The 27,862-nt window shown below is 40.6% G+C and overlaps 1 protein-coding gene across 2 annotated transcripts in view; it reads left to right on the top strand.

Moving 5' to 3' along the window:
* Window positions 1-8,221: 8,221 nt before the first annotated feature.
* Window positions 8,222-27,862, top strand: part of TMPRSS7 (transmembrane serine protease 7) — a 33,149-nt gene continuing 13,508 nt past the window's right edge. The window contains exons 1-9 of one of the 2 annotated variants that reach the window (XM_055086635.1): window positions 8,222-8,314; window positions 11,122-11,189; window positions 12,721-12,914; window positions 14,186-14,224; window positions 14,964-15,192; window positions 16,518-16,648; window positions 18,719-18,831; window positions 23,149-23,255; window positions 26,710-26,846. In XM_055086635.1, the coding sequence (XP_054942610.1) occupies window positions 8,222-8,314; window positions 11,122-11,189; window positions 12,721-12,914; window positions 14,186-14,224; window positions 14,964-15,192; window positions 16,518-16,648; window positions 18,719-18,831; window positions 23,149-23,255; window positions 26,710-26,846 (1,111 nt within the window). The remainder of the gene's footprint in view (window positions 8,315-11,121; window positions 11,190-12,720; window positions 12,915-14,185; window positions 14,225-14,963; window positions 15,193-16,517; window positions 16,649-18,718; window positions 18,832-23,148; window positions 23,256-26,709; window positions 26,847-27,862) is intronic. The other variant, XM_055086638.1, reaches the window with a different exon arrangement.

The raw sequence follows: 27,862 nt of genomic DNA, 5'->3' as shown, positions 1-27,862 counted from the left end.
TCTGAACTGGAGCCGGTGGAGGTAAATTGATTCCTTTCCTCTGAAAGCTAGCTTGAATGTGGCAACCAATTCTTCTCAAGCGGGAATGTAAGGGGCTGAAAACTGGCTTGGAGGTACCTCTGGATGTTCACCTGCAGAACAACTAAAAATGGACAAAGAAAACAGTGATGTTTCATCCAAACCTGCTGATGTGAATGTAAGTACATTGAGAGAAGCCTTCTCTCTTACTCGAATGCCATTTATTGCTGACCCTCTTAGTAAAATGAGACTGAGTTACTTTACAAAAATAAAGGAAACAATAATAAAATACTTAGCCTTCCTTTGGAACTTAATGGATTTTACAAATTTGAACTTGTTTTTAAGTGCTGTACTTGGCAATTGATTTGCAGCTGTTTTTCTAAAACTCCAGGGAAATGGTACTGATCTCTACACAAATTCCACTTTAAAATTTAATCAGGGCTAACTGAGACTGCCTATAATGTGTTCCCGCACTTAAAGACCAAACCTTGACCTTGCCAGTTCTACATGGGCTAGCATTTCTGTGTGTTTTCCTTTTTTACTTCTTGGGGGGAATATTTGAAAGTAGCTTGACACCATAGTCAAGTCATCCAACAACAGAATGTTTTTCTCTTTAGAAACACCATCCTCAGTCCTGCAGGACATCACATTAGATGAGATCTGGTCTAGTTCAGTTTCAACAGGAGGCATATAAGCTACATTTCACTCCAGGGGTTGACAGGAGTGTTTCGCAAAAAGAATGAGGTAGCCATGAATAATTTAGAATGTTCTTGGCCACATATTATCCCATTAATCGGTAGGATTAAAGACTGGAAGACATGTACTTTGTAGGGAACAGTGAGAGAGAGAGTAAGAGAGAATGAGAGCATGCTTAGAGGAGAGCTCGAAAAGAGAGATTATTTCTTTGGAACTGGTGTTCCATATTCTTGCCTTTAAAAGAATGTGTGGTTAAAAGTTATTTTGTCACTGAAGTTTAGTTACCCTGACATGTATAAATCTCTCCTTCAAAGAAGTTAAACTCTCACTTACATTATTAAAGAATTCACAGCATCAAATGACAGAGGATAGAGGAGAAAAAGAAGAGGGGAAAGAGTTAAATAATGTATTTTTTCCTGTTGCACATAACACCTTGCACTAAACCCGGTAATTTTCTAATCTAACATGAGTCCCCTAGTTCATTCTTTATTTTTTAATCATTCTTTCATTTGTATTGAAAAACTGAGTCACTGACCAGTTCAGTGGCTGGCTTCGAAGTGCATGCTTGTTAGGCAATGGTAAAACAATCAGTTTGATCCTTGTCCTGCATCCCTACACAAACGAGAGCATCATCCTCAAATTTTTCTTCCTACTGAAGCTGAATCCGGCCTCTGTACCTCAACACTGAATTAATTTTGGGGGACGGGGTTTTGGGTGAAGTAGAAAAGAATAGCTTTATTGCTTTGCCAGGCAAAGGGGGCCACAGTGGGCTAATGCCCTCAAAACTGTGTGTCTCAACCTGGAGGGGGTAGTGAGGAGTTTTATAGTAATGGTTCAAAGAGGGCATGATCAGCTCGTGGACAATCTTCTGACTGGTTGGTGGTGAGGTAACTTCTGGTTCCAACCCATCTGGGGTCTATGTGTTTGTGGGCAGCAAACTGTTAATTTCTCCTACCTGATGGGGGTTTCAGTATCTGAAAAACAGCTCACAGATACTTTTATGTATATCCCTTGATGGGGAACCAGGACTCTGCCCCAAGGCTGCACTATTGTTTCTTTTGACTTTTCCTCCCTTGTCTCTGCATCCCCTCCCTTCCCTAATTAGCAACTGTTTGAACCAGCTTGTTGGAACTCAGGGAAGGTCATGGAGGCTGAATGAAGCCTATTTCCTGTAATCTAGAAATGGGGGACACAGAAGGGCTTTTGTGCCCAGGAGTCCCACAGGGTCCTGCTCGGTATCATTAACACCAGGTCACGAAGCCATAATAGGAAATCAATTCGTTTCTCTGAGGAACTCACTTCTATTCTTACTTTCAATCTGCCTCAGCCCAGAAGACACTGATTGTGGGAGAAAAGCTGTATCGTACAAACACACACATCCCCAGAGTGGTGGACAGATGAATCAACCCCCAAAGAATCCTCTCTGACCTTCAGGTCCTCTAGTCTACACTCCACAAAATTCAGGCCTATCCTCTACAGTGTCAGTTTAGCAGAGTTGGAGAGTTGAGGGGACCAGTTGAGGACCTGGGAACAATTTCACTAGAGTTCCTATACCGTCTGTTTTTTTCTGATTGGTCTTAACTGTGTGATTCAATGCAAGTCAATGCTTATGTAAATAATTTGACTTATTTAGGCCTTTTAGCACTAAGATTCTCCTGACTAGGTGGTTGCATTTAAGCTCTAGACTACTTCTAACTGTTAACACATCTTTCATTCTTTTGAAGATATCCAATATCTCAGTTCAGGTGGTCAGTGTCCAAGGGAAGCTGCCAGGGAGACGACCACCGAGAAAACCCATCAACAAAGCCAAACCCAAGAAGCAACTCAAGAAGAAAGCTCCCTTTTGGAACGTCCAAAACAAAATCATTCTCTTCACAGTATTTTTGTTCATCTTAGCGGTCGCAGCCTGGACACTGCTGTGGCTCTATATCAGTGAGTTGAAATCTGTCTACCTTTGGGGTTAAGGCTTGCCCTATGAGTTCTGCATCAGCAATGCAGGCCCGATCTGACCTTGGGGGTTTCTGATAGAATTTTCTTATTTCTCAGACTGATAGTCATTTTCAAAACTGTTGAGGTTTTAAGGAAGAAGCCAGAATTGTCTTTCCCATTTCTTCTTTTACCACCACTGCTTTCTTCCCAGAGGAGCAGAGATGGGGGGATAGGATGAGAAGAGCTGAGGAGAATGCTCAGGAGCTTCTGACTGGTTCAGAAATGTAATGCATTTTTAGCTTTAAAAAAATGAATGGAATGCTAAGCTGTTTTATTTCCTCATCCACCCACGGCCTGTTTCTAGGCAACCTTATATTTCTAGCTCCCTGAGCTTCATTTTACTCATGTGTCTTTCTCTCCTCTGTTTTTATGTTTTTGTTTATCCAATTGATTGTTTTTGTCAGTCTTATTGATCCTTTTGGAGAGGAGTCATAGCTAAGTTCTTCCTTAGAGAGTACTTACCCAAGGAGCTCAGTAACTACAGCATTTATGGATTTATGTTGGGCTTCCCACCCTATGCATATTAATATACTTGATACAAGATATGTGTACTCTCAAGGATATTAAAATTTGGTTAGAAAGCTAGATTTATAGGCAAAGAATGAATGAATATTTCCTTGAACAGTTCAGTTCATTTACATATAGAAATTGACCACCTATAATTTTTGTGACACAATATAAGATATCAGGCACACCAAGATACATCTCCTACCTTCAAAAAGCTCACAGATGCATTTTTCTAGTTTCAAAAAATCTCACAGTTCAGTACTAGAGAGGGAGTGTGAGTTGATTTTTTTTTTTTTTCTCAAGCAATTACTTTGCAATCACAGAAGGGAGACATCCAACAACCTGCCCAGGGATAGAGTCTAGATAAGCCTTCATGAACTGGTTCTTGAAAATTCATTTGACACATCTTGGGAGTGCCCACTATGAGCTGGGCTCTGTGATAAGCATGGAACAGAGTGGTAGACAGGAAAGAATCTGTCTTTACAGACTAGTGGGGGCAGTCAAGTCAATGAGCATTTAAGAAAAACACAAAAGACACACAACCCCAATCCAGAGCAAACCAGTTTATCTCCCTTCAGTTCTCTGCCAGATCTGAACTGATATATTTGCATTGCCCTTGCAATTTTGTACAAGGTTTTGGGACATCATTGTGAAGAGTTAATTTGTTGGTTTTGTGAAAATCAGAGAAGGGCATTTCAGAAAAACAGACCAGTACAAGCAAAGGAAAACTGGTATAAATAAGTGAGAATTGTTCAACAAGCAACAGGGGTTAGTTTTGATACATGAAATTTGGGCATGGAGGGTGGCCTTGAGAAATGTTAAAAAACAAAAATTCAACCAAGTAAATCTGATGATCTAATTGGCTTTATTCAATGGCTCATGAATCTGGCAGCATCCCTTCTAGTAAATAAAAGGGCTCTCTGAGGGGGTGTACAAAATGGAAGGTTTTTATAGGCAGAAGGAGGGTGGGGCAAGGAAGCTATTAGCAAAAGAAAAGAAAGGATTGTTTCAGGCCAGGCCATCAAATTTTGGGGGAAGGGAACAGCAGGGATCTTTATCATGCAGATTACCACACTAGTGTTGATCAGGAAATTTCTGTTTAAAGGTCACATTCCTGAGAGAATGTGAAACTGTAATTAAGTCTTGGTTTGCAGTCTTGGGAGCAAAGGACTCCATTTGGGGCTTGTGATTTTTTTTTTTTTTTAACAGAAATGAGGTGGACAGCTCATCAGGAAGACCATGTGTTACTGAACATAAGTTTGTGTGCTCAACACACAGTGAGACCAAATGAACCAAAATGGAGCTTGGATCAGAGAAAGGTTTATTGCAGGGCCAAGCAAGAAGAATGGGTAACTTGTGCTCAGAAAAACTGAACTCCCTGATGGTTTTGGAGGAGAAGTTTTTATAGGCAAAATTTGGGGTGAGGACTGCAGGGTGTGTGACTTTCCTCAGATTGGTTGGTGGTGAGGTAACAGGGTGGTATTCCAGGAACCTTGTGCTCATCCTGAAGTTATGATCCTCCACCTATGTGGGGCCTTAGTTCCTGCAGAAGAACTCAAAGATATTGTTATGTTTATTCCTTGAGGAGGAATCAGAATCCTGGACTATAGTTCTTGATTGTTCCTTTGTTTCTGCATTCCCTTACTTCCCTGATTAGCAGCTGTCTGAATCTGCTCTTTGTATTCAGGAAGGTCTAAGAGGCAGAAGACATTTTTTTTTTGCAAATAAGAAAAAGCGGGACACAGAAAGGCTTTTGTGCCCAGGACGGCCCCACAGGGTCCTCCTCAGTTTCACACGGAGGGCTTGTGTGTTAGGCTGAGCTCAAGAGTTAGACGAATGTAATCTGGTTGAAGGCTAAATTGATCTCTCTTGCATTGTTTATCCCTTGATTACTTACTGATAGAAGGATGTGTGAGCTTCTAGGTAGAAGTCATAGCTTTCATTCAAATTTTAAAGAATCTGCAACAGAAAAAAAAAAAAAGTCTAAGGACTTTCCTGGTAAAATCAAAGACAAAAACAACTATTGCTTTATACAAGAGGCCTAGTGAGGCAAGGTGATTTGTCCAAGGTTACATTGATCTCGGGTGGCCTCGGCCTGCAGTGGCTTGAAGCAGAGTTTCGGTTCTTGACTAGGGATTGAGCCAGGAGAGCACCAAATCCTAGCCACTAGACTAGTGGTCAGTGACAAGGCCCTGGCCCTATGGCTTTGCAGAAAAAAGAATTCCCACAAAGACAGAAAGTAGTGAAACAAGTAAAGTATTTATTAGGGGTAAAAGAAGTACAGTATGTGTGGATAGACACATGCGCAGGCTCAGAGAGAGAGTCGTGAAGTGGCAGTTTGAATCACTTTTATGGGGCATTTCTTCCATGTTTCCTTTGGCCAATCATTTTTATTTGCCTAGTTCAGAGTCCATATTTGGTATATCTCAGGATCTTCCCATGTGTGCGCATGCATCTCTTAGCCAAAATGGATTCAACCAAAGAGGCATATGGGTAGATTTGGCCACTTGGCATCACTCCCCTTTTGACCTCCAAAGAGCCTTTCTACGCATGTGTAGGCAGAGAGGTCTCCTGACTTTGAAATAAAATATGTTGTCTCTTATCTTCTATCAGGGCAGGGCCCAGCCTCCTCTCTCAATTGTCCTGTTAATCCCATCTTGAGTATGGTCCACATGGAATGAACTCAAACTCTTTTCCCTGAGGGCCCATCTATCGCCTGCCTCAACATAACTTTTGTTGAACCTAAGTTCATGTGCCTGATGTACAGTGAGGCCAAACAAATCGAAATGTTGGAGTTTGGAGAATAGAAAGTTTTATTTTAAGGTCCAAACAAGGAGAATGGGCAGTTCATGCTCAAAAGACCCTAACTCCCTGATGGTCTTCAAGGAAGAGTTTTTAAAGGCAAATTTTGTTGGGGAGGGCTATGGGGTATGTGACTTTCTTCTGATGGTTGGTGGTGAGGTAACAGGATGGTATTTCAGGAATCTCAACCATCAGCCATCTGGTTCCAACCAGTCTGGGGTCTATGTGATTGTGCTCAGCCTGAAGCCACCATCCTCCACCTGGATAGGTCCTTAGTTCCCATAGAAGAACTCAAAGATATGTATCAGATTATTAGGTTTATCCCTTAAGGAGGAACTAGGACTCTGCACTATTGTTTCTTGACTGCTTTTCCTTTGTTTCTGCATTCCCTCACTTCTAATTAGTAACTGTTTGAATCTGCCTTTTGGAACTCAGGGAAGGTCTGGGAGGCTGAAGCCTTTTTCCTACAAACAAGAAATGGGGAAAATGGAAAGGCTTTTGTACCCAGGAGGGCCTTGCAGGGTCCTGCTCTGTTTCAATCCCCCCTTTTCTTTGATACTCCTTAATCTTGAGGTGAACAAGTACAGGACAAGAAAGGGAATAAAGTTTTGGATAGAGAGCTTAGTCATAAACTTGGCAGAGAAACTCAGTTTTAGGGGGCTCAGTTGCATAACTTCAAAGAACAAATCTAGGACAGGAGCTCAGGCCTCTGGCCCCTTCTCCACTCTCCACAGCCTCACTACACTACAGGGCTAATGTGAGCCTGGATGGGTCACACAGGGAGGCTGCTCCCTGTCCTTCACAGAGGCTGCACCTTCTTTTTAATTCAGCCATCACTTATTTAGCATTTCCATGCGCTGGGCATTGTGCTAGGAGAGATTATTCCCTCCCTACTTCCTCTCTCTCTTCCTTCCCAGGAACAGTTACTGAGCTTGAAAGCTAAGCCAGGCACTCGCTACCCTATGTTAGGGGTTGAAGGACAAGAATTTACTGTTCATCTAGAAAGACAGACATGCAGACAGAAGCTATGATACCGTGGGGCATGTGTCACAGGAAAGAAAGGTACCACAGCCATGGGAGCCTGGGAGTGATGCCTCATACCCGTAAGACCTTGTAACAAAAAGGAACGGCTGAAAGGAGAGTCCCTCATCTCCCTAGGCTATTCTCAGGTGACTGAAGGAAGCTCAGACACAGCAATGTCTTTGTCTGTCTTCGCAGCAGTCTCTGGCCCACCTGATGCCCAGTCCCATGGTCCTCCCTGGGCAGAGTTTTTGAGCAGGAGTTGATCTCAGGTAGCCTCAGCCTGCAGCAGCTTGAAGCAGGATTTCAGTTCCCTGGCCAGAGTATGAAGTCAGGTCACAGCAGTGAGAGCACCGAATCTTAGCCACTAGACCACGAAGGCCAGTGGCCAGTGATAAGACCCTGGCCCATGGCTTTGTAGAAATGAATTTCCACATAGAGACGGAAAGTAGTGAAGCAAGTGAAGTGTTTATTAGGAGAAAAAAGAGTAAGTGTAGATAGACACACAGGTGGACTCAGAGAGAGAGATGGGCCCTCGTGGTAGTTTGAATCACTTATATGGAGCATTTCTTCTGGGTTTCCTTTGGCCTATCATCTTGCTTTGCCTGGCTCTTCCCACCAGGGAAGTCCAGAAGAGATGTTATTAACTCCATTTAGAGCTTCACTGTCTGTAAAATATGAAGCTGTCTAGGACTTCCCTAGTGGCGCAGTGGTTAAGAATCTGCCTGCCAATGCAGGGGACACGGGTTCGAGCCCTGGTCCGGGAAGATCCCACATGCTGCGGAGCAACTAAGCCCGTGCACCACAACTACTGAGCCTGCACTCTAGAGCCCGTGAACCACAACTACTGAAGCCCGGACACCTAGAGCCTGTGCTCCACAACAAGAGAAGCCACCGCAATGAGAAGCACGTGAACCGCAACGAAGAGTAGCCCCCTCTTGCCGCAACCAGAGAAAGCCCGCGCGCAGCAACGAAGACCCAAGGCAGCCACAAATAAATAAATTAAATACAAATAAATTTTTTAAAAAACAGCTTAAAGAAGCTGTCTAAAATAAAATCATTTTAGGAGCCCGATAGTGACATAGATCAGACAATACCTCACTTTCACACAGATGGAAAGCCTCCTAACCACCTTCTCTCCTCTCTGACAGGTAAGACAGAAAGCAGAGATGCTTTTTACTTTGCTGGGATGTTTCGCATCACCAACATTGAGTTTCTTCCTGAATACCGACAGAAGGAGTCCAGGGAATTTCTATCAGTGGCCCGGACCGTGCAGCAAGTGGTGAGGTGATGGGGGGAGCTTGAACGGCTGGGGAAGGTGAGGTCAGGGGGTAAGGGATGGGGGTGGTTGGGGTTACAGTGTCACAGGTGAGCAGGGTGGATGAAGGAAGAACTCAGGGAAACATGAGATTTAGCTCATCCTGGTTGTAAGATAAAATTGTTTATTTGATAGAATTGCTTATTTTTTTTCTCCTGAAAGTAAAAAGAAATGGCTCTCTGAGCTTCAGTTTTACTTATCTATAAAATAAAAGAATTGGATCAGGTGATATTTAAAATGCCTTCCAGTACAGAAATTACATGCATACAGATTAATTCTATGATCCATACAGATTTATTCCAACCTTGATGCACTGGCATCTCTTCACTTAAGAAAAAAAAAACCTTTCCTATTGTAGAACTGATAAGTATTTATTGTAAAAATTTATAAAATTACAAAAGTACTTAAAAAATATAATCTCCTTTAGCATCGTCTCTAGAGATAGAGCCCTTTTTGATTCTGGACCACATAGACACAGGACGTAGGGCAATATTGGAGTATTAGTAGATATTCAGTTTTATAATCTGACTTTTTCCTCTTAACATAAGATTGCATGTTTCTATGCAAGTTCATATTCTTTAAAAAGCATAAGTTTTGATAGCTTCAAGTTGGCAAGTCCCTTTTTATTGGATATTTAAGTTGTTTCCAATTTTTGCTATTAACAGATAACACTATAACATAACCGCCATGTAAATTGTGTGTATCTCTGATTACTTCCTTAGCTGATTTCCTAAAGGTATAATGGGTCACATAGAAGAATATTTATCATGGCTCTTGGTACCTATTACCAATAGAAAGTTTCTGTCAGTTTGCACCTGCACAGTAATGAAGAGGGTGGCCTAGCAGTGGCGACTCTCCTGCAGTGACAGGCACTCTGCAGTGTAAAATGAAGAAGGGCTGAGAGAGAGCGAGCGAGCAAAGACGGTAGCAGGCATAGTGACTCATTGATTGAAGGCCTCCTATATACTGGGTAAAGTGCAAAACTCTTTATCATTTCAATATATCAATTATCCCTCAAATTAGCCCAAGGAGATGGGCATTCTTCTAAAATCTCTTCAGCATTTTTTCCAATCCCAGGCAGTATTCTTCTTTCAACACCCAAAGCCATTCTTCTCTACTGCTGAAGTTATCCTTCAAAAATAACATTTCTCCTTTGGCTTAAGGATAAAATACTGATTCTTAAGAATAGCAGGCAAGCACTTTACTAAATCTGTCCCCTGATTGTCCCAGTCTCATTCCTTACCACTTTCTCCCAACAGAAACCTTGTGATCTAAGGCAGTCATTACTTGTGTTATGAATAATCATTGCATTTACATGTCTGGCAGCCCTGGTTTCTGCTGCTATTCACTCAGGACCTAAAGCCGTCTGTGCAATTTCTATGGAGTGAAATTCCACCCATCATTCATGACCCATCAAAAAGCCTCCTTCTCTGTGAAATCCTCCCCGGCCTCCTGCAGAGTCAATGCTGGCTTTGTGTAGACCCTGTTTGTATAGTTAGTATTGCACTCAATGCATTTTATTATAGTTATTTAACATCCCACCAAAAGAGGTAGGCATTTTGATCACCACTTTACAGATTAAAAGAGAGATACAGAAAGAGAAAAACAAATACCCTGTGCTAACACATATATATGGAAACTAAGGAAAAAAAAAAAAGGTCATGATGAACCTAGGAGCAAGAGGGAAATAAAAACACAGACCTACTAGAGCATGGACTTGAGGATATGGGGAGGGGGAAGGGTAAGCTGTGACGAAGTGAGAGAGTGTCATGGACATATATACACTACCAAACGTAGGGTGGATGGCTAGTGGGAAGCAGCTGCATAGCACAGGGAGATCAGCTGGGTGGTTTGTGACCACCTAAAGGGGAGGGAGACGCAAGAGGGAAGAGATATGGGAACATATGTATATGTATAACTGATTCACTTTGTTGTAAAGCACCATTGTAAAGCAATTATACTCCAATAAAGATGTTAAAAAAAAAAGAGAGAAAAAGAAAAAAAAAAGAAGCTTAGCAGGCCTCGGTAATGTGTTCTGTGTTGCATGTAAATTTAAACTCCATAGCCCATTTTTTTCCACAATGCTATATTATTTCTAAAGTTTTTCGTTTTTTGTTTTTTTCTCCTGGGCAATTAGGTAGGTGATTTTGCTATTATGTAAAAACGGGACTACAGGAGGAGAAGATTTGGCAGAAGAAATTGGTTTTAGAAATGCTAAGTAAGGGCAAACAGTCGATTGACTGAAATAGCTCTCTTTTGAGATCCATTTATGGTGTTTTAAAAGATCTGGGTGTGTCCCTGGAAACTGGAGAGCTCTGCAGTGGGATGTGGAAGTTGGACTGTGGGCACCATGCGCCCTCTAGCGGCTAATATACATTTTCCATGGCGTGCATTGGTAGAAAAGAGGTTGGGCCGAATACCTTGAAAATACGCTTAAAGGAGTTTCACTTATTCATTGTGGAGAAAATTAACTTTTGGAGTAGGCAGAATGCAGCAGTTAAGCTTGGTTAGGGTGTCTAAAGACAGCAATAAATGAATAAAGGTAGCTGATTAATCTTCACAGGAGGAGAATGACAGTAAGTAACCCTGATACAGGAAGTAAGAATTTACTTGAATTCAAGGAATAATGTCTGGGTTTGGCCTTAGAGGCCTTTAGTTTGAGCCTTGCTTTTCTCCTTGTTAACTGTCAGAGCTTGGACCTACGGCACCCTGGGTATCATGAGAGGAAGCCAATTTGAAAGACTTCAGACATCTTGGTTCTTCTTTTGCAGGTAAACCTGGTTTATACAACATCTGCCTTCTCCAAATTTTACAAGCAGTCGGTCGTTGCAGATGTCAGGTAATGAATGTCCCTTGCTTTGGGACTTCTACGTTCACTGCTGTAAATACCTCAAAAGGCTGTGGAAGGGCTGAAAGAGCGCCATTCACAAGTAACCTCTTGGGGGCAGTTGTGGGTTAAAACACTTCTAGCACAATAGCAACCCAACTCTTCCCCCCCTCCTTTATTTATTTATTTATTTTAAAGACTTTATGTATGTACGCATGTATGTATTGATTTATTTTTGGCTGTGTTGGGTCTTCGTTGCTGTGTGCAGGTTTTCTCTAGTTGCGGCGAGCGGGGGCTACTCTTCATTGTGGTGCACGGGCTTCTCACTGCAGTGGTTTCTCTTGTTGCGGAGCAACGGCTCTAGGTGCGTGGGCTTTAGTAGTTGTGGCACACGAGACTCAGCAGTTGTGGCTCGGGGACTCTAGAGCTCAGGCTCAGTAGTTGTGGCTCATCGGCTTAGTTGCTCCACGGTATGTGGGATCTTCCTGGACCAGGACTTGAACCCGTGTGCCCTGCATTGGCAGGCGGATTCTTAACCACTGCGCCACCAGGGAAACCTGCAGCCGAACTCTTTGTCATGCTATCATGCTGAGTTTTTTTCTTCATTTACCAAAGCCTGCCCTCTTTCCAGAACTGGGATCCTAGACCTTTGTATTAATGCCACTGGGCAAAATGACCATAAACATGTCCACTATATTGCGTGAGGGCAAACAGAAAACACAGACCAGTCAGTGTCTCTCAAAATATGTTCAGTAAAAACCTGGTCAGTAGAGATCTTCTGAGAAAAAAAGGATCCCATGGTCAAACAATTTTTAGGAAAATTTGTGTGCCTTGTACTGTATCCCACCTCACCCCACCCCTAATATATCTGCAGAGATTCACAATCCGTTTGGGCAGATTAAAGGCACTGAGAAGTCTTGGAGTAAAGCAATTTGTTTCCTCTCCTTCACCTTCCATTTCCCAAATTATGTGCTATAGAACATTATCTTACGTTTTTTTCATAAAATATGACAATATTTGTGCAGGTAAGATCTCCTACTCCAGGGTCAGATTGAAAACCAAATTAGGCTTGATTCCTGATTTGCTACTCAGTAGCTGTGTGATTTTGAGTTGTAGATGACCTTAATTTCCTCATCTGTAAAATTGGAAGCGTAACAGGACCTTCCTCAAAAGATGAAATGGGATAAAGCAGATTTAGCACTGTGTCTGGACATGGTGAGGTATCAAACATTCTAACTGTTGTTATTTGTAATAGCAGTGAATACTGATTGACATCCATAGAAATAGTATATTCTCCATGGAGATGCAAAATATACTAACAGTTCTAGTTCTAGATTTGAACACAGCACAAGAATACACATACCATGATGCTTTCCTTTCCAAATTCCCATGATAGGAGTCAATGGCTTCCTAAAGAAGGAAGTTATGTTCAGTTGAAGGATGTGTTCATTGGCCTCACCTTGAATTTATCACTTGGGTCACTGGCTCCGTATGAAAGTCTACTTCCTAAGAGGTATCCCTGAACTTTCTCTTTTCACTACAGCAGTAACAACAAAGGTGGCCTCCTTGTCCACTTTTGGCTTGTGTTTGTCATGCCACATGCCAAGGGCCATATCTTCTGTGAGGACTGTGTGGCTGCCGTCTTGAAGGACTCCATCCAGACAAGCATCATAAACCGGACCTCCGTGGGGAGCCTGCAGGGTCTGGCTGTGGACATGGACTCTGTGGTACTAAATGGTGATTGTTGGGTAATTCTCCTTCAAGCACTCCTTCCTGCAGCACTCCTGATACTGTCGTTATCATAGTCAATTTTGCCGTGAAGTACAGTCTTCCCTCTATATCCACGGACTTCGCATTCATGGATTCAGCCAACCATGGATAGAAAACATTTGGAAAAAAAATTCTAGAAAGTTCCAAAAAGCAAAACTTGAATTTGCCACAGGCTGGCGACTATTTACACAGCATTTACCCTGTATTAGGTTTTAGAAGTAATCTAGAGACGATTTAAAGTATACAGGAGGATGTGCATAGGTTTTATGCAAATACTATGCCATTTTACATAAGGGACTTGAGCATTCATGAATTTTGGTATCCTTGGGGGTCCTGGATCCAATCCCCTGTGGATACTGAGGAATGACTGTATTCTTCTCCACAATCCCAGTGGAACAGGATTAGCTGAAGACATTGGAGCTACATTGATAAAGGAAGTTGCTAAATGTTATATACAGTGATTAGACAATTAGAATTGGGGTCAGAATATACATGAAAATGAATTTATTAAAGCGTTCCCTTCTCTATATTTAATTTGGCTTCATGCATCTTCAAACTAAGGCTCCAAGGGACAAAGTCCTAGAGAAGGAATATTTTGCTGAGGTTTACCTTCCTTGTTTCTTCCCTTGTTCAGACAGAACTGCACCTATGTTCTATAGTGTGCCCCAATGCTCCAAAATGGCCTGCCCAAAACACAGTCAGAATGCAAATTCCATCATTTGTCTTGGCAGTAAAGTGGTTTAATTATTGTCTAACCCAAAATTTATGCAGTTTTCTATTTTGATTTAAATTATATATATATGTTAGGCATATAGTAGGTAGTTGATAAGTATTTGTAATAATAATGAATCAATTAAAAAAATCTCTAGTGGAAAATTCTGTACTACATACACTACTTCAGGTATATAACCAATTATTACCATGTTTAGTTGCTCTTTTATCTTCAAAAAATGTTTAAAAGTTGTTACAACAGATGATTTCAAGCACAAAAGTAAAGAGAATCGTTTAATGAACTCTTACACACTTTACTCAGTTTCAACAACTATCAACTCATAGCTGTCCTATTTGATCTCTAAATACCTAAACAACCTCCCTTTTACCCTCACAGGCTTATTTTAAAGCAAATCCCAGATATGTTGGATTGCTTTTAAAGGACAAGATATTTTTACTAAGCAAAATTCTAACAAAATGAAATGCTGGGACTGATAGTGTTTTTTCTATGTGCTTTTTCAATGCAGCTGGGCTTCGGTCAGACTACTCTTCAACCATAGGATCTGGTAAATTATGTCTGTGGTTTCTCCCCCGCCCTCCAACCTCGCCACCCGCAACTGCCTCCAAATCAGGATGCTTTTTGGCTGTAGTTTTCCTGTTTACATGATGGTGTTTCTTAGTGTTCTTTCCGTTGCAAGTGATGGATATAATATATTCAAATTAGCTTAAGCACAAAAGAAACGTGATTGCCTCATATAACTGGGACATACGTGGAATATGCTGGCTGCAGTCATGGTTGGGTCCAGGTTCTAAGATTAAATATCGTCAGGACTCTGCATTTTTGTTTTCTTCTGCTGAGACTTCATCAAGTGGGTTCTTCCAATGTGGTGGCATAAATGGCCACCAACAGATCCAAGCTTATGATTTATCAGTTTAGCTACCATGGTGGAAAAAACCTCACCTGTGTTTTGAGAAGTCCTTGGGCTGAGTTTCATTGTCTCAAATTGGCTGACGTGCCCACTCCTGAACCAGCTGCTTTGGCTCTGATTAGTCAGTCTGCGTTGTATGCTCACTTCTGGACCTAGGGTGAGTTTAACCCCAACCAAGCCACATGGACAGGGTAGGAGTAGTTTCTCAAAGTAAAATCTAGGTGCTTTAATCAGAAGAGATGAGAGTGGATTCCAGGCTGGCAAAGACAGCAGATATTCTCCATGTGAGCTCTTTTGCGCTTTACTCTTCTATAAAGATTTCTAGAAAAATCATTCCTAAAACAAAACAAAGCAAAATAAAGTGCTGTCTCCACAGACAAAGGCTGCTCTCAGTACTTCTACGCAGATCATCTGTCTCTCCGCTACCCTCTGGAGATTTCGGCAACCTCAGGGAGGCTGATGTGCCACTTCAAGCTGGTGGCCATAGTGGGCCACCTGATACGTCTCTCGATAGAGTCCGTCCAGATTGAAGCCGACAACTGTGTCACCGACTCCCTGACCATTTACGACTCCCTCTTGCCAATCCGGAGCACCATCTTATATAGGTATTATGCAGGCACTCTGGTTGGCAAGTGAAAAGAATTTTTACAATGTCTCTCTTTTGCAGTATCTCGCTTGCCCTTGGATTTTTTAAAACCATTTTTGTGTATACTCATGAGGTCAAAGATTGACCCGTGCCCTATTTAGTGCCCCCTGTATTAGCCAGAGCCTATCAGACATAGTGTTTGCTTTTCACTTGTAGCATACAACAGTCAAAATCATTGCGAACTTCAGTCAATAGTTCTGATATATATTTCAGATTTTTTTTTTTTGGTTTAATTTTACTTTCATTGCAATCACAGTGAAGGCTACTGTTTCAATAGAATGTGAGAATAAATATTCTGATTGCATAGCATTAGTAAAACAAATTTTTTTCCTTATAAAGATAACACAATGTTTATTGTGAAAATGAGGTCAATCAGAGAAAACAATGTCAATTATCTTACATTCCCATTACCCAGAATAAATGTCTGTTATATTTTTGCATACATGCTTTCATTCGTACGTGTACATAATTACACACACGTATACATATACATAGCCTAGTATTTCTTACTCACTAGTAGACATCTTTTTATGAGTGCTTAATATTTTGATAACCTAGTAATGTCAGTTAGGCTTTATTAAGAATTTGCTATTTTTACTCGTTGTGCTAAAAGGCATATGAATTATCTTATCATTTTAAATGGTGTTTATGTATGTATATAATAGTATTTTATGTATTATGTATTTATATTTTGGTGGTGAATGAACATGTTAAAAATTTAAACAGTGTCTAAAGATTTGTAGTGAAAAGTAAGTTTGTCAATGACGCTCACCCCTCAATCACTGTTTTTGGTTTCTTTTCACTATTTCCAGACATATTTAGTTATTATCTCATTTAATCCTCACCACAATGCTATGAGGAGTATACTGTTATTATTACTACCATTTCAGAGTTGGGAAACTGGCATTTATGAAGAACTAGTTACTTCATTGCCCAGTTAAGTGATAGAGCTGAGTTTTGAACCCAGTTTTCCCTGGTGAAGAGCCCATGACTTTAGCTCTTAAATACCCTGCCTGTGTACCTTGTTTGCTCTCAAGGAGTGTCCAGTGACAGCCATCCAAGAGAATTCTTCATTAGTCACTGGACAAAAATTTCTGCAGCTATATCAGCTCCACTCCATCTGTAGTGCCCTCTGGCCACTAATTGATGAAGACCTGGCTGGTAGAGTCTGATTCACAGGAGCTGTGTGGATGGCCCAAGAAATGTGTGGAATTAGTGGTGGATAGAGGTCCGATCCTCAATAACCTATTATTTATGTGCTTTTGTTTTGTTATCTGGTTTCAGAATTTGTGAACCCACAAGAACATTAATGTCATTTGTTTCGACAAATAATCTCATGTTGGTGACATTTAAGTCTCCTCAGATACCAAGGCTATCAGGAATCCGGGCATATTTCGAGGTCATTCCAGAACAAGGTAAGCTTCCCCAATTGAAAAAAGTCATGAGAAATACTTGTTATGATAGATACTCCAATCTTATCTCTCCCAAGGCTGTGTTGTAATACTAGTTGCATTAGTCAGGACCCTGAGTCAGGGTCTGGTTCAAAGAGGGAGATGGTATTAGTTATTCTAACAGAGAATTTAATGTAAAGAACTGTTAACTCAGTACAGAGGTGTTAACTGGGTAACTCAAAAGGCAAAAAAACAAAAACAAAAAACCAAAACACAAAAAAACTGTAAGGTATCATGGATGTAACACATGTAGGAAGCAACTAGCACTGTAGATCTAGAGGAACAAAGGAAAGGAATTGGAAGGATTACAATTTAGGGCTTGGAGGAGGGGGGGTGGTCTGTGTAATGGAACTCAGACCTCTGCCCAGCTGGTGTTGGTGTCTATAAATTCGGAGGCAGGTGTTCATGAACCTGGGACCCAGACATTTGAGGAGAGGGTGCCAGACAGCTGAGCTGGCATCTTTTAGGGAGACACAATAAAGCGGAAGTTGGAAAAACTGCTAACAGATCCAACTCTTACAGGAAGGAAGAGTAGCTGCGAGGGTGAAGCAGCATTACTCGGGTGACACTCTCAGGAATAAGAAACAAGACTGAAGTCCTATTCTTCCCTCTCCAGCCTTCTAGTCTCCCTTTAGCACCCCCTACTGGCAGAGCCTATCAGGTAGTGAAGGACAGAAGTGGTTTGTATAGTCCAGCCCAGCCTTGCAGAACAGAGTAGAGGGGTGGGTTTGGAGCTGAGGGACAATAGCTCAGTAACTAGCACATTCTTTCATGAATTCTCATTTATAGTAATGCACGTAAGTGCCATCCTAGAAAGTGCTCATGATGCAAAACCCAGAGGATTTAATGGGTTTTTCTAGTGAGCAAAAAGTGACCTCCTCTTTGCTCTTCTCTTTTTGACTTGGGTTGACAAAGTCAAACAAAATGAAAAGAGCCTTCACTGAAACTCTAATGTTTTTGTAATATTTGTTGCCTTGGAAACTGGTCAGATCTTACAGGTCATGTCTTGGTAACTTCTTTATGAGTATCAACAAAGCTAAAGGGGTCAGAATGGGAGATGGGGGTGAGGAGGGAAGAGAATTGGGCTTAAGTAGACGGCGAGAGCTACAGGTTCATCACTATTTTAGGGCAGTGGCTGATTTTGATAGGTTTTTCTCTGTCAAATTATTACAAAACAAAATGTAAAATTGATTTATTGAACTAGATATTTGAGATAGTGTTAGGTTGAAAATTATCTGTAACTCCAAAGGTTAAAAATAGAATTATAACAGAAATATTACAGTGGAATTTGTCTATTCACTTAACAAATATTTACTGAACATCTGTTGTATGCCAGAAATGACTGTAGGTGTTAGGGAAATAGTAAACAAAATAGAAAGAAAATCAGTGCTCTTGGGCCACTTATATTCTAGCAGAAGGATGACCATAACAGTAAGAATAGACATGTATATTGTCTTATTTAAATAGTATAACACATTATGAAAACTGGATATCTCTTGAACAACAAATACACACTAATTTGAACAAAATTAACTCAGAAGCTTTAAAAATATATATTTACAGGGCTGCATGTCAAAATATACATACAGGGAGGGAGACGCAAGAGGGAAGAGATATGGGAACATATGTATAACTGATTCACTTTGTTGTAAAGCAGAAACTAACACACCATTGTAAAGCAATTATACTCCAATAAAGATGTTAAAAATATATATACATACAGTGTTAATATGTTAATTATATCTCAATAAAACTAGAAGAAAAAATATATTTAAACCATGTTTTTTAAAGAAAGGAATAGCATCCTATAGAGCTGTAACCAAAATAAATGATTTGAAAACAAGTATAGACTTTGAACAGTATATTACCCTACATCTGTAGGGTACTATTTTTTTTAAAAAATAATTTAATTTCAAAAATTTATAAGCTTATTGACCAAGAAAATGTGCATTTGTAGTTAAAGAAATGTATGCTATCTATTTCCCATAATCTCACAACTGCAAATCATTGTGTGTTACTGGATATTTTTTTCAGAATGTGAAAACACAGTGTTGGTCAAAGAAATCACTGGCTTTGAAGGGAAAATTTCAAGTCCGTATTACCCAAGCTACTACCCTCCAAAATGCAAGTGTACCTGGAAATTTCAGGTAGCCTAGTTTTAACAGTATCTTAGAAAAATATTGCTATCCTAGTTTTAGTAGCTATTTATTTTTGAATTTAATTATACTTATTTTTTAAATTACAAAAAGAATGTCAGTTAATTTTATAATATTTAAACCTTATTAAAATATATTATCTAAAACATGAAAGTTCGTTGTAATTTCAAGCCGCTGCTCACAAATTAACTGCTTTTTGCAGACTGGGGCTTATTTGTCCAGTTTCTTACCTTGTATTAAAAAGAGCAAAGACATTGTTATAGGATCAAACAATTTATTTTATTATGGTAGAGCTCATTTATTAATTTTTATTTACTTCATCAGCATTATAATGAGAATAATAAAGAGATAATAAATTGAATTAGGCAACATATATTTCAGTTGTATAAGCAAATCGGAGTGTAAATTTATATGAAATACATATGTCTCCCTCTGGCGCTAGATAGGTAGTCCCTGGTTTCTGTTTGTTTTTCAGAATCTCAGTGTGTAACCTATTTTTCTTTCTCCAGCTGTTATATTAATGCGGAGGGAGGTTGCCTTTGCTCTTTCAGCATATACATATGAAATCATTTTTGTGGGGCATAGCAGTTAGATGTAAGTGACAAGCAGTGTCTAGTTTGTATTCATTCAACATATTATTAAATGCCTGCCCCGTGTCAGGCAGTATTCTGAACACTGGGATGCATGAGATCTCTCTCCCTCACACACACACACACACACACACACACACACACACATACACAAACACACAAGCTCTGCTGTCATGGAGTCTTCTATAAAGTAGGGGGAGACAGGTGACAAAGAAATAAACAAGTAAAATACATGCAGTGTGTTCCATGATGGTACAATGCTATGGAGAATACAGCTGGGGAGGGGCTCTGTAGCTGAGTGGGGGGGTGGTGGTGTGAAAGGTAGGAAGTCTGGGATTTGTTGTCTCAAGTAGGATGGTCAGGAAAAGCCTCACTGACAAGGGGACATTTGCATAGAAACTTGAGACACGAGGGAACTAACCTGGTGCGTGTTGAGGGTAAGAGTGTTGTGGGCAAAAGGAAGAGCTGAGGCAAAGGCCCCGAGGAGGCAGGAGAGTGCTTGCTGCATGTAGGGTTCGTGCACAGTCCTAACAGTTAAATATTGAAATAATTTTATTATACCCAAATCTCTACCCATTAGAAGTCATCCTTAAATTATTTTTTTTATCATTATCCCAAATATTTAAAATATAATTAAGACATAAAGATTCTGGATTCTTGCTCACTGCCAGATTCTTGGTGCCTTAGAGCAGCAAAAGCTCAGAGCTCAGAGCCTCATATAATTTGAGGTCATAATATGTTGTCTACATTTGTTTAGTACTTCAGTGTTTTCAGCAGACATAATTTTATTTGCTCTTCAAAGCACACCTCTGAAGTAGGGGTGATATTCTTGTCGTTTTATAGATAAGGAAACAGAAATGGGGACAAAGCATTTGCCAGAGTCCACTCCAATAGTAAGTGACCCAGGTAGGATTAAAAGGACTCATGCCCCCTCCTTAAGTAAATTCAGCAGCCTCTCCTTTTCTGGGCTCCTAAAGATGTTCAGCTTCCCTATCTGTCATAAGATTCACTTATCTGAACATTCATCTCCCTCTCTCTTCCTTCTTTTTGTTTTCCAAATAATCAGTTTTGTTTTAGAGTCTTAGAAGAAAAAGTAAAGCAGTCCCTTGAGTTGTTTTATCCCAGATGTCATCAGCCCAGCACCATCCAGTTAGGTCCACCAGACATAAACAGGGATCACTGTGGGCCATGCAAGTTCACCTTCTCATATCACACAGGAAGTAGATGGGATTCCCCAGAAGGGAGCCTCTCTTCCATGCTTCTGTGGCAAGCATATTTGCCAAAGAATTCTCCAGTGCTCATCTGAGGTGGGTTCCTGTGTTGTGTGTACACGTGTACACAACCACTGGCAAGTTAGGGGTGACTGAAAGTAAGGCATGTCCTGCATTTTGTTACCATCACTGACGAGAGAAATATTTAAATACAGCAGGTCCAGATCAGAAGAATTCCTCTCCTTACTTGGTTAAAGTTCCCAGAACAAAGGTACAGCGTTGGGTAGTGGGAACAGAGAGTACAGAACATAGAGGGAAATAGCGTACTTAGTAGTTTCACGTTTCTCGTTCATTTGTTGAAATAGCTTGCAATACTTTGTGAAACCGCACCTCATCCATCCATTTATCAAGCACGGTAATATCAGTAGAGTCTCTTGGCCAATCTGAGCATGAAAGTAGAATTGTGTATGATTCTGTGTCAGCGGAATCAGTGTGCAAGGGGACATATTTCCTTTCACTGTGGAGAGGCCTTGTGCTTGGGGTGCATATAAATCCATTTTGTTTCAGCGCTCTGGAACTCAGTGAAAATGCCTAAGCAAGCTTCTTGGTGGAGGATTGCATTGGAATATGTTCTCATGCTATAAAATTTAATTGATTCCTTAAATATATTTACTATCTTTCAGTGCACATCTTTTTTTTTAATGTGAAGAAATAAACAGATGACAAGAGTGAAAAAAATGTGATATGTGTTCTCATGAGCCTTGTGAGTCTCATGGTGAATGAAAGACAATCCTGTTCCTCTGGGGTTCCCGACACGGGTTTCCAGGCAGTGCTGAGAAAAGGGAGGCCTTCAGAGAAATGCAGGACTGGTTTGAGTTTCTGGTCTGCGTTGGGAAAGTTGCTTGTCTTTGGTTAGTCTAGGTTTCTTCTTCTATAAGATGGGAATCATACTACCTGCCTAAGCATGTTGTTATGTTTAAATCAGTCATAAATTGCCCAATCCATTTCCTCTCAAAGGTAGACTAAGGCGGGAGGGGAGCTATATTTAAACACAAGTTAGAAAGAAGCACACCATACAGCAAAGAAACTATAACATAAAATATGATGACATAACTGAAAAACCAAATGTCTGTCAGAACAATAAAAGTCAATGGCCAAAATTCATCTGTTAAAGGAATAAGACAGTAGGATTGAATTGCAAAGTATTACCTAAAACTTAACTGTATGTTGTTTTTAAAAGACAAAATGAATTTAAAAAGTGATTTAGTAAAGTTGAAAATAAAAGGATGGGGAATATCATACTAGGCATATGTAAACAATCAGAAAGCAGGGATCACAACCTTAATGCCAGACAATGCTGAAATTACGGCATTCAGTGGGAAAAGGAAGGCAATCTGCAGTGATAAAGAGGGCGATCCACATAACGATCTAATTACTACAGTTATTTATGCACCAAAGGATATAGCGTTAATACTCATAAAACCTATATGAAGTACAAAGAGAAATGGAGAGTGCTTCAATAAGAGATTTTCCTTTCTCTTGGCTCATGACAGAGACAGTGAGGGACAATAAATAAGGCTAGGAAGAGTATTAAATCATACAAATAATGAGTTTGGTAATATATATAAACAGAAATTACCCTTTTAAAAAAATGACCTTGGGGCCTTCATAAGTTTGATCCCAACAAAATTGTTAGTAAATTAAAAAATTAAAAGCTATACTGCAATAAATAATCTGTTATCTAACTCAGGTAGAATTTAAAACCTTGAAAATAGGGAAGCCAAAATTCTGCTCCCTGGAAATGTAAGAACTCTCTCTTAAATAATTCCTGGGCTAAAGTGAAAAATAAAACAAAAATTATGGCATATCAGATGTGATATATGTGCATGTCATACAATGCCACAACGAGGCCAGTTGCATTGCGTGTGTGTACATGTGAGTGTGTGTGTGTGTATGCGCTCACTTGTGCACGTACCACGTAAGTAGCTGCTGCCCTTGTTTGATCTCTTCAGAGAAGACTTAGGGATGACTCAGAAACTTCTGAAATACCAAGGTTTAATATGAAGAGGATGCTGATTCAGTCCTCCTTTATCTAAAGAATCAGAATAGTACCTTAAATAAACTGTCATTATTATCATCTAAGGAGGAAAGTGTGTAAACTTGCTAACAAGTGGGTGTTTTCAAAGTTAAGCTCACTTACTTGGAGGAAACTGAAACCTAGAGGTGATCTAATGTATCTATCTCAGCTCATCACACTGGGGCATCACAGCTGCTCCTCGAGCACAGGGTGGGCTGGGGGGTCAGCTCACTTCCCTCTCTGTCGTGCTCTCCTCCTCAGGTCAGTTTGTTCAGAGGAACTGGTCTACCCCACCAAGGGCCACAGGGCTCAAAGAATAAAATGCCCTTAAAATAGCAAGCCCAAGGAATGAGTTCTGAGTAACAAAATCTTAGTCTGAAACATATTCTACAATTGAGTCATTTTTCTGACTTACGTTTGTTTTTCATAGACTCCCCTATCAACTCTCGGCATAGCACTGAAATTCCATAACTATGCAATAACCAAGAAGAGTATGAAAGGCTGTGACCACGGATGGTGGGAAATTAATGAGCACATGTAAGTGGTTTTCATATGTGAAGAATCTAATGAAAAGCCTCACCCAGGAGTTCAAAGCCTTGGATTCCTTTCCCCCAGAGGGTCTGCACTTTACTATTTACAGACAGGGGAACGGAGGACTACAGGAGTTAAATAACTTGCTCAAGGTCACTAAGCTCATGAGAGATTAACCCAGGATTCAAGTCCTTATGGCTCCCAAGTCCTTGTTTCCATCCCTGCTCTGTGCTGCTGGGCTATGGATGTACACGCTCCATACTTTACAAAAATAATTGGCAGAAAAACCATTGCAGCCATGGAGGAAAATAGTAAATAGAAGTCCTGATTATTACAAAAGCTAGAAACCATTAGCCAATTCTGTGCAGTAGGAGAAAGAAGCTGAGAGAAATTTAGGCGCCTGGGCTTCCCGAACTGATCTAGAAGGTCCTTACTCTCTCCCTTAATTCATCCTTTCGTTGTTGTTATTGTTTATTTGCTTCTAAAGTTATAATAGGTCTTGTATTAAAAAAAAAATACAGGATGCCCTGTCTTTGCCAAATAGCTTCTCAGTTTACTTTAAGGAAACTTGTGAAGTTAGCCTGAGGGACTTGTCTGCTAATTCTTTGCTCACAGCTATTCCTTGAATGAAAGCTTCCCTTTCTAAATGATTTTCCTGAACAACCTTCTTTGATTTCATTTAGACTCTTAGATGACTTGCTAAATAGTCATTGATCCTAGAATCAATGACTTGGAATAGAATCTCCCTGATTTAATGGCTTTCTTGGATCCATTATTAACATGTGGCCTGTACTTCTTTTGGGAGTATTTTTGAATCAAGGGTCTATCAAGTAGGAGGCAGAAGACCTAGGTTCAAATTGCAGCCTTGTTGTTTAGTAGCTACATTAACTAGGACAAATTATTTAATCACTTTGTCAGTCTGTAAAATGAGGTAATGAGGTGGGGTTTTTCGGCAAGCATTCAATGAAATGATGCTTACCACACACCAGAAGATCTTAGCTATGATTAATATGATTAATAGGATTGCTAAGGAAATGACATTGGATGCATAAATACTATGCAATGTGCCCCAAGGCTTTAAAGATACTGCATTTTGGTCTTTAATTAGAGGTCCAGAAAACAAATCTTTACAAATCTACTGTAAGCTTGTATGCTTAAAATAAAGCAGTGCTTTGAAAATGAGATGCTTTTTCCCCCTAAGTAACAACCCCTGCCACCCATGATGTATTGCTGCCAAAATATGAAGAGTTTCCTCCTGCAAATACCAGGAAAGCTCTCTGCCCTAAATACTTTCCCTGAAGGACCAGCTCTTCATTTTGTCTTGTGGGTTGGCTGAAATTCTATCAGATTCTTCTGATACTAGTTGTACCCATGGGATTTAAAATGCCAGCCCTTCCCATTATCAGTCCTTTTCATTAGAAAGGCTCTAATTGAACTAATTCCTGGCACCTTGCTGCTAAGGTTAGCCTAAAGGCTTTGGGTCTGTCATGGAGAAGGAAGAAAAAGTAATGCTGACACCAGGAAGCTTAGTGATCCTGAATTCAGAGAACATAGGGGTGGGGTATGAGTGTTCAGGGCCACTAGAATGCAGTATACAAACCTGAAGAAATGGACAGCCTTCCTAAGCTTTTGTCCAGCAAAGTTCCGGAGCGCAAGGCTATTGGTGCATTAGAAAGTGCTAGGGTTTAGTATCCAGTGAACTGTGTCATAATGCTGCCTCTTCTTACTTGCTATTTGAACTTTAACAAATTACTTCATCTCTTTATGTCTCAGTTTTCTTACCTGTCACGTGTCTGCCTATGTAAACTAACACTTGCTGGGTTTCTCCAATTTCTCGCTTTATTTTACTTTCATTTCATAAACCACCACTATGCCCCATTACATATTGTCCCCCTGTAAACTCCAGCCCAAGCATGGTTTCATGCGTGACCCCTTTCCTCTTAACTCCTCTTTAATGTCGAAGTGAGGCTAATCTTTGCAAGAAAACTCTAGTAAATATTAATGGAGAATTCCAATAAAAACTATGAGATACAGATGACAATCATCATGATTTTAGAATGCAGGCTTCTGATCCCAAGACGACCAACTAGAGTAGACTCTGGCCCCAAGAGCTTGACTAGGCTTTCAGGCACCTCTCAGATGCTGGCTTCCGCTTAGCCAGGTGGCCACCTGCAGCTGCTGTCTCTTCCTCGTATCCCAGGAGCTGGTCTATCCGCGGATCAGCTCCTGAACTTCAGCCAATCGCAAAAGATTTGTCCTGAAATATACATGAATGCTTTGAACTGTAAAATGATAGGTTACCCCTGTGCTCTTCACACTGAATGCCAACATGAAATGTGTGGTTCCCAAATGCTTTGGGGACCTAGAGTGATGGGCATTCACAGATTCCAGTGGAGGACGTCCCCCTTCAAGCCTAGTGTCTACTGTTTCCCTCTGAGAAGCAATAGACACCTGGGAAAGTCTTGCTCACACAAGGCAGAAGCTTAACTCACCATGGACCCCAGTGTAATTATACTTCATGTTCCACTAACGGCAGTGCTCATGTAAAGATTACTAATAGGAGGGACATTTTCTCCTAGGTGATGAAAAGAAAAACCAAGGTAGGGGAATATTGCAGATAGACATCACTATTTTGAAATTTTGCCAAGGACAAGCCCTGAAGTGCATATCAGAGTTCAGTTTAGATTGAAAGATCGTTGTCTTTTTTTTTTTTTTTTTTTTTTTTTTTTGTGGTACGTGGGCCTCTCTCTGTGTGGCCTCTCCCGTTGCAGAGCACAGGCTCTGGACGCACAGGCTCAGCGGCCATGGCTTTGTGGTGGTACGTGGGCCTCCCTCTGTGTGGCCTCTCCCGTTGCAGAGCACAGGCTCTGGACGCACAGGCTCAGCGGCCATGGCTCACAGGCCCAGCCGCTCCGCGGCATGTGGGATCTTCCCGGACCGGGGCACGAACCCGTGTCCCCTCCATCGGCAGGCGGATTCTCAACCACTGCACCACCAGGGAAGCCCAAGATCGTTGTCTTTTGCTTTAAGTGTTGCTGGAATTCACTGCATGTTTTCAACCTGAGTTCATGGATTCCACTCTGCCCTGTAGAGAGGTTTGTGGCCAGAGTAGGCAATTCTTTTTTTGTTAGGCAGTTATTCATGTTCAAAGAAGAGAGAGGCCTAGGAGAATTAAACCCGTATTTCTTCTAATTATAAGTATTGGTGAGGAAAGCAACAGGTAGCAGATAGTTGGTAGTACTGCTATTGTTTTATTTAGCAGAGGAGAAAATCAAGGGGACAGAAGTGACTCCATGACAATCACTTAGCATAGGATGGATAACTACCATCAGCTCTACCATAAGCATCTCCGTTTATGAAGCTCAAATGACCAAAGTATCAGTGAATTCGCAGTTGACAGAAGACAGGAATGCAGTTGACAGGCCCTCACGCTGTGTGTCCCCCTACCGTTACTCCTCAGGTACTGTGGCTCCTACATGGATCACCAGACGATTTTCCGAGTGCCCAACTCCTTGGTTCACGTTCAGCTTCAGTGCAGTTCAAGGCTTTCGGACAAGCCACTTTTGGTGGAATATGGCAGTTACAACATCAGTCAACGTAAGCCGGGGATCAGCCCCTTAGAAAACAGTAATGAAGGGTTAAACAGAGGCTAACACTTTATGACTCTAAACGTTGAGAATTTAAGGAATGAAAACTGCTTCTTTATTTCTGCTATTGACTAGTATACTTTTATAATAATATTTAAATAACTATATAGTAGGAACAAAATATATGATAAATATTACATACAATTATGTATTTATTATGCTGAAGTTTAAATTATAGAAGAAATAATATCGTTGTTTGTTACAACTGAAAAATAGTTTCTTACATTATTCCTGAAATATAGGACAATTTCTTGATTCATTGATCTTTCTAGCCATAATTTTTTGTAAATATGAGGTTTACGCCAACATTTGATGGATCAGAGGGCAGCAGTTGCAACTCACTGTGGCTTCTGATGCATAGAAGGATTGGTCTTTCAAGGAGAGTCCAAATATCAGCCTGCAGAGTGTTGAACTTCACACTGAGAACTGCTGGAACAGTGGCCAGGAAGCGGTCAGCAGAAAAGGCAATGTCTGAGGGAAGTCATTAGTGCTGGAGAGAGTAGATACTGACTCAGGAAATTCTCAACCTGTTTTTTTTTTGTTTGTTTGTTTGTTTGTTTTGTCTTAAACAGTAGTCTCTGAGGTTTAATAATCTAATTGTATTTTTTTGTAGTAGAAATTAAAATATATGACAATTCAAATAGGAGACTTTCGTCTGTATTCCACCTACGGTCACTTCTCCTGCCACTGGGATGCCACTCTGTGCTTGAAGAAACAGTGATTGGGTCTCTCAGCCCATTTTATTTTATTTTATTTTATTATTTTTTTTTAATATTTATTTATTTATTTATTTATTTATTTATTTATGGCTGTGTTGGGTCGTCGTTTCTGTGCGAGGGCTTTCTCTAGCTGCGGCGAGCGGGGGCCACTCTTCATCGCGGTGCGCGGGCCTCTCACCGTCGCGGCCTCTCTTGCTGCGGAGCACAGGCTCCGGACGCGCAGGCTCAGTAGTTGTGGCTCACGAGC

Source organism: Physeter macrocephalus, chromosome 1 (assembly GCF_002837175.3).
Source record: "Physeter macrocephalus isolate SW-GA chromosome 1, ASM283717v5, whole genome shotgun sequence".
In the NCBI taxonomy this organism is placed as follows: Eukaryota; Metazoa; Chordata; class Mammalia; order Artiodactyla; family Physeteridae; genus Physeter; species Physeter macrocephalus.
The sequence above is the reverse complement of the archived record's forward strand: the minus strand, read 5'-3'. Positions and strand labels throughout refer to the sequence as shown.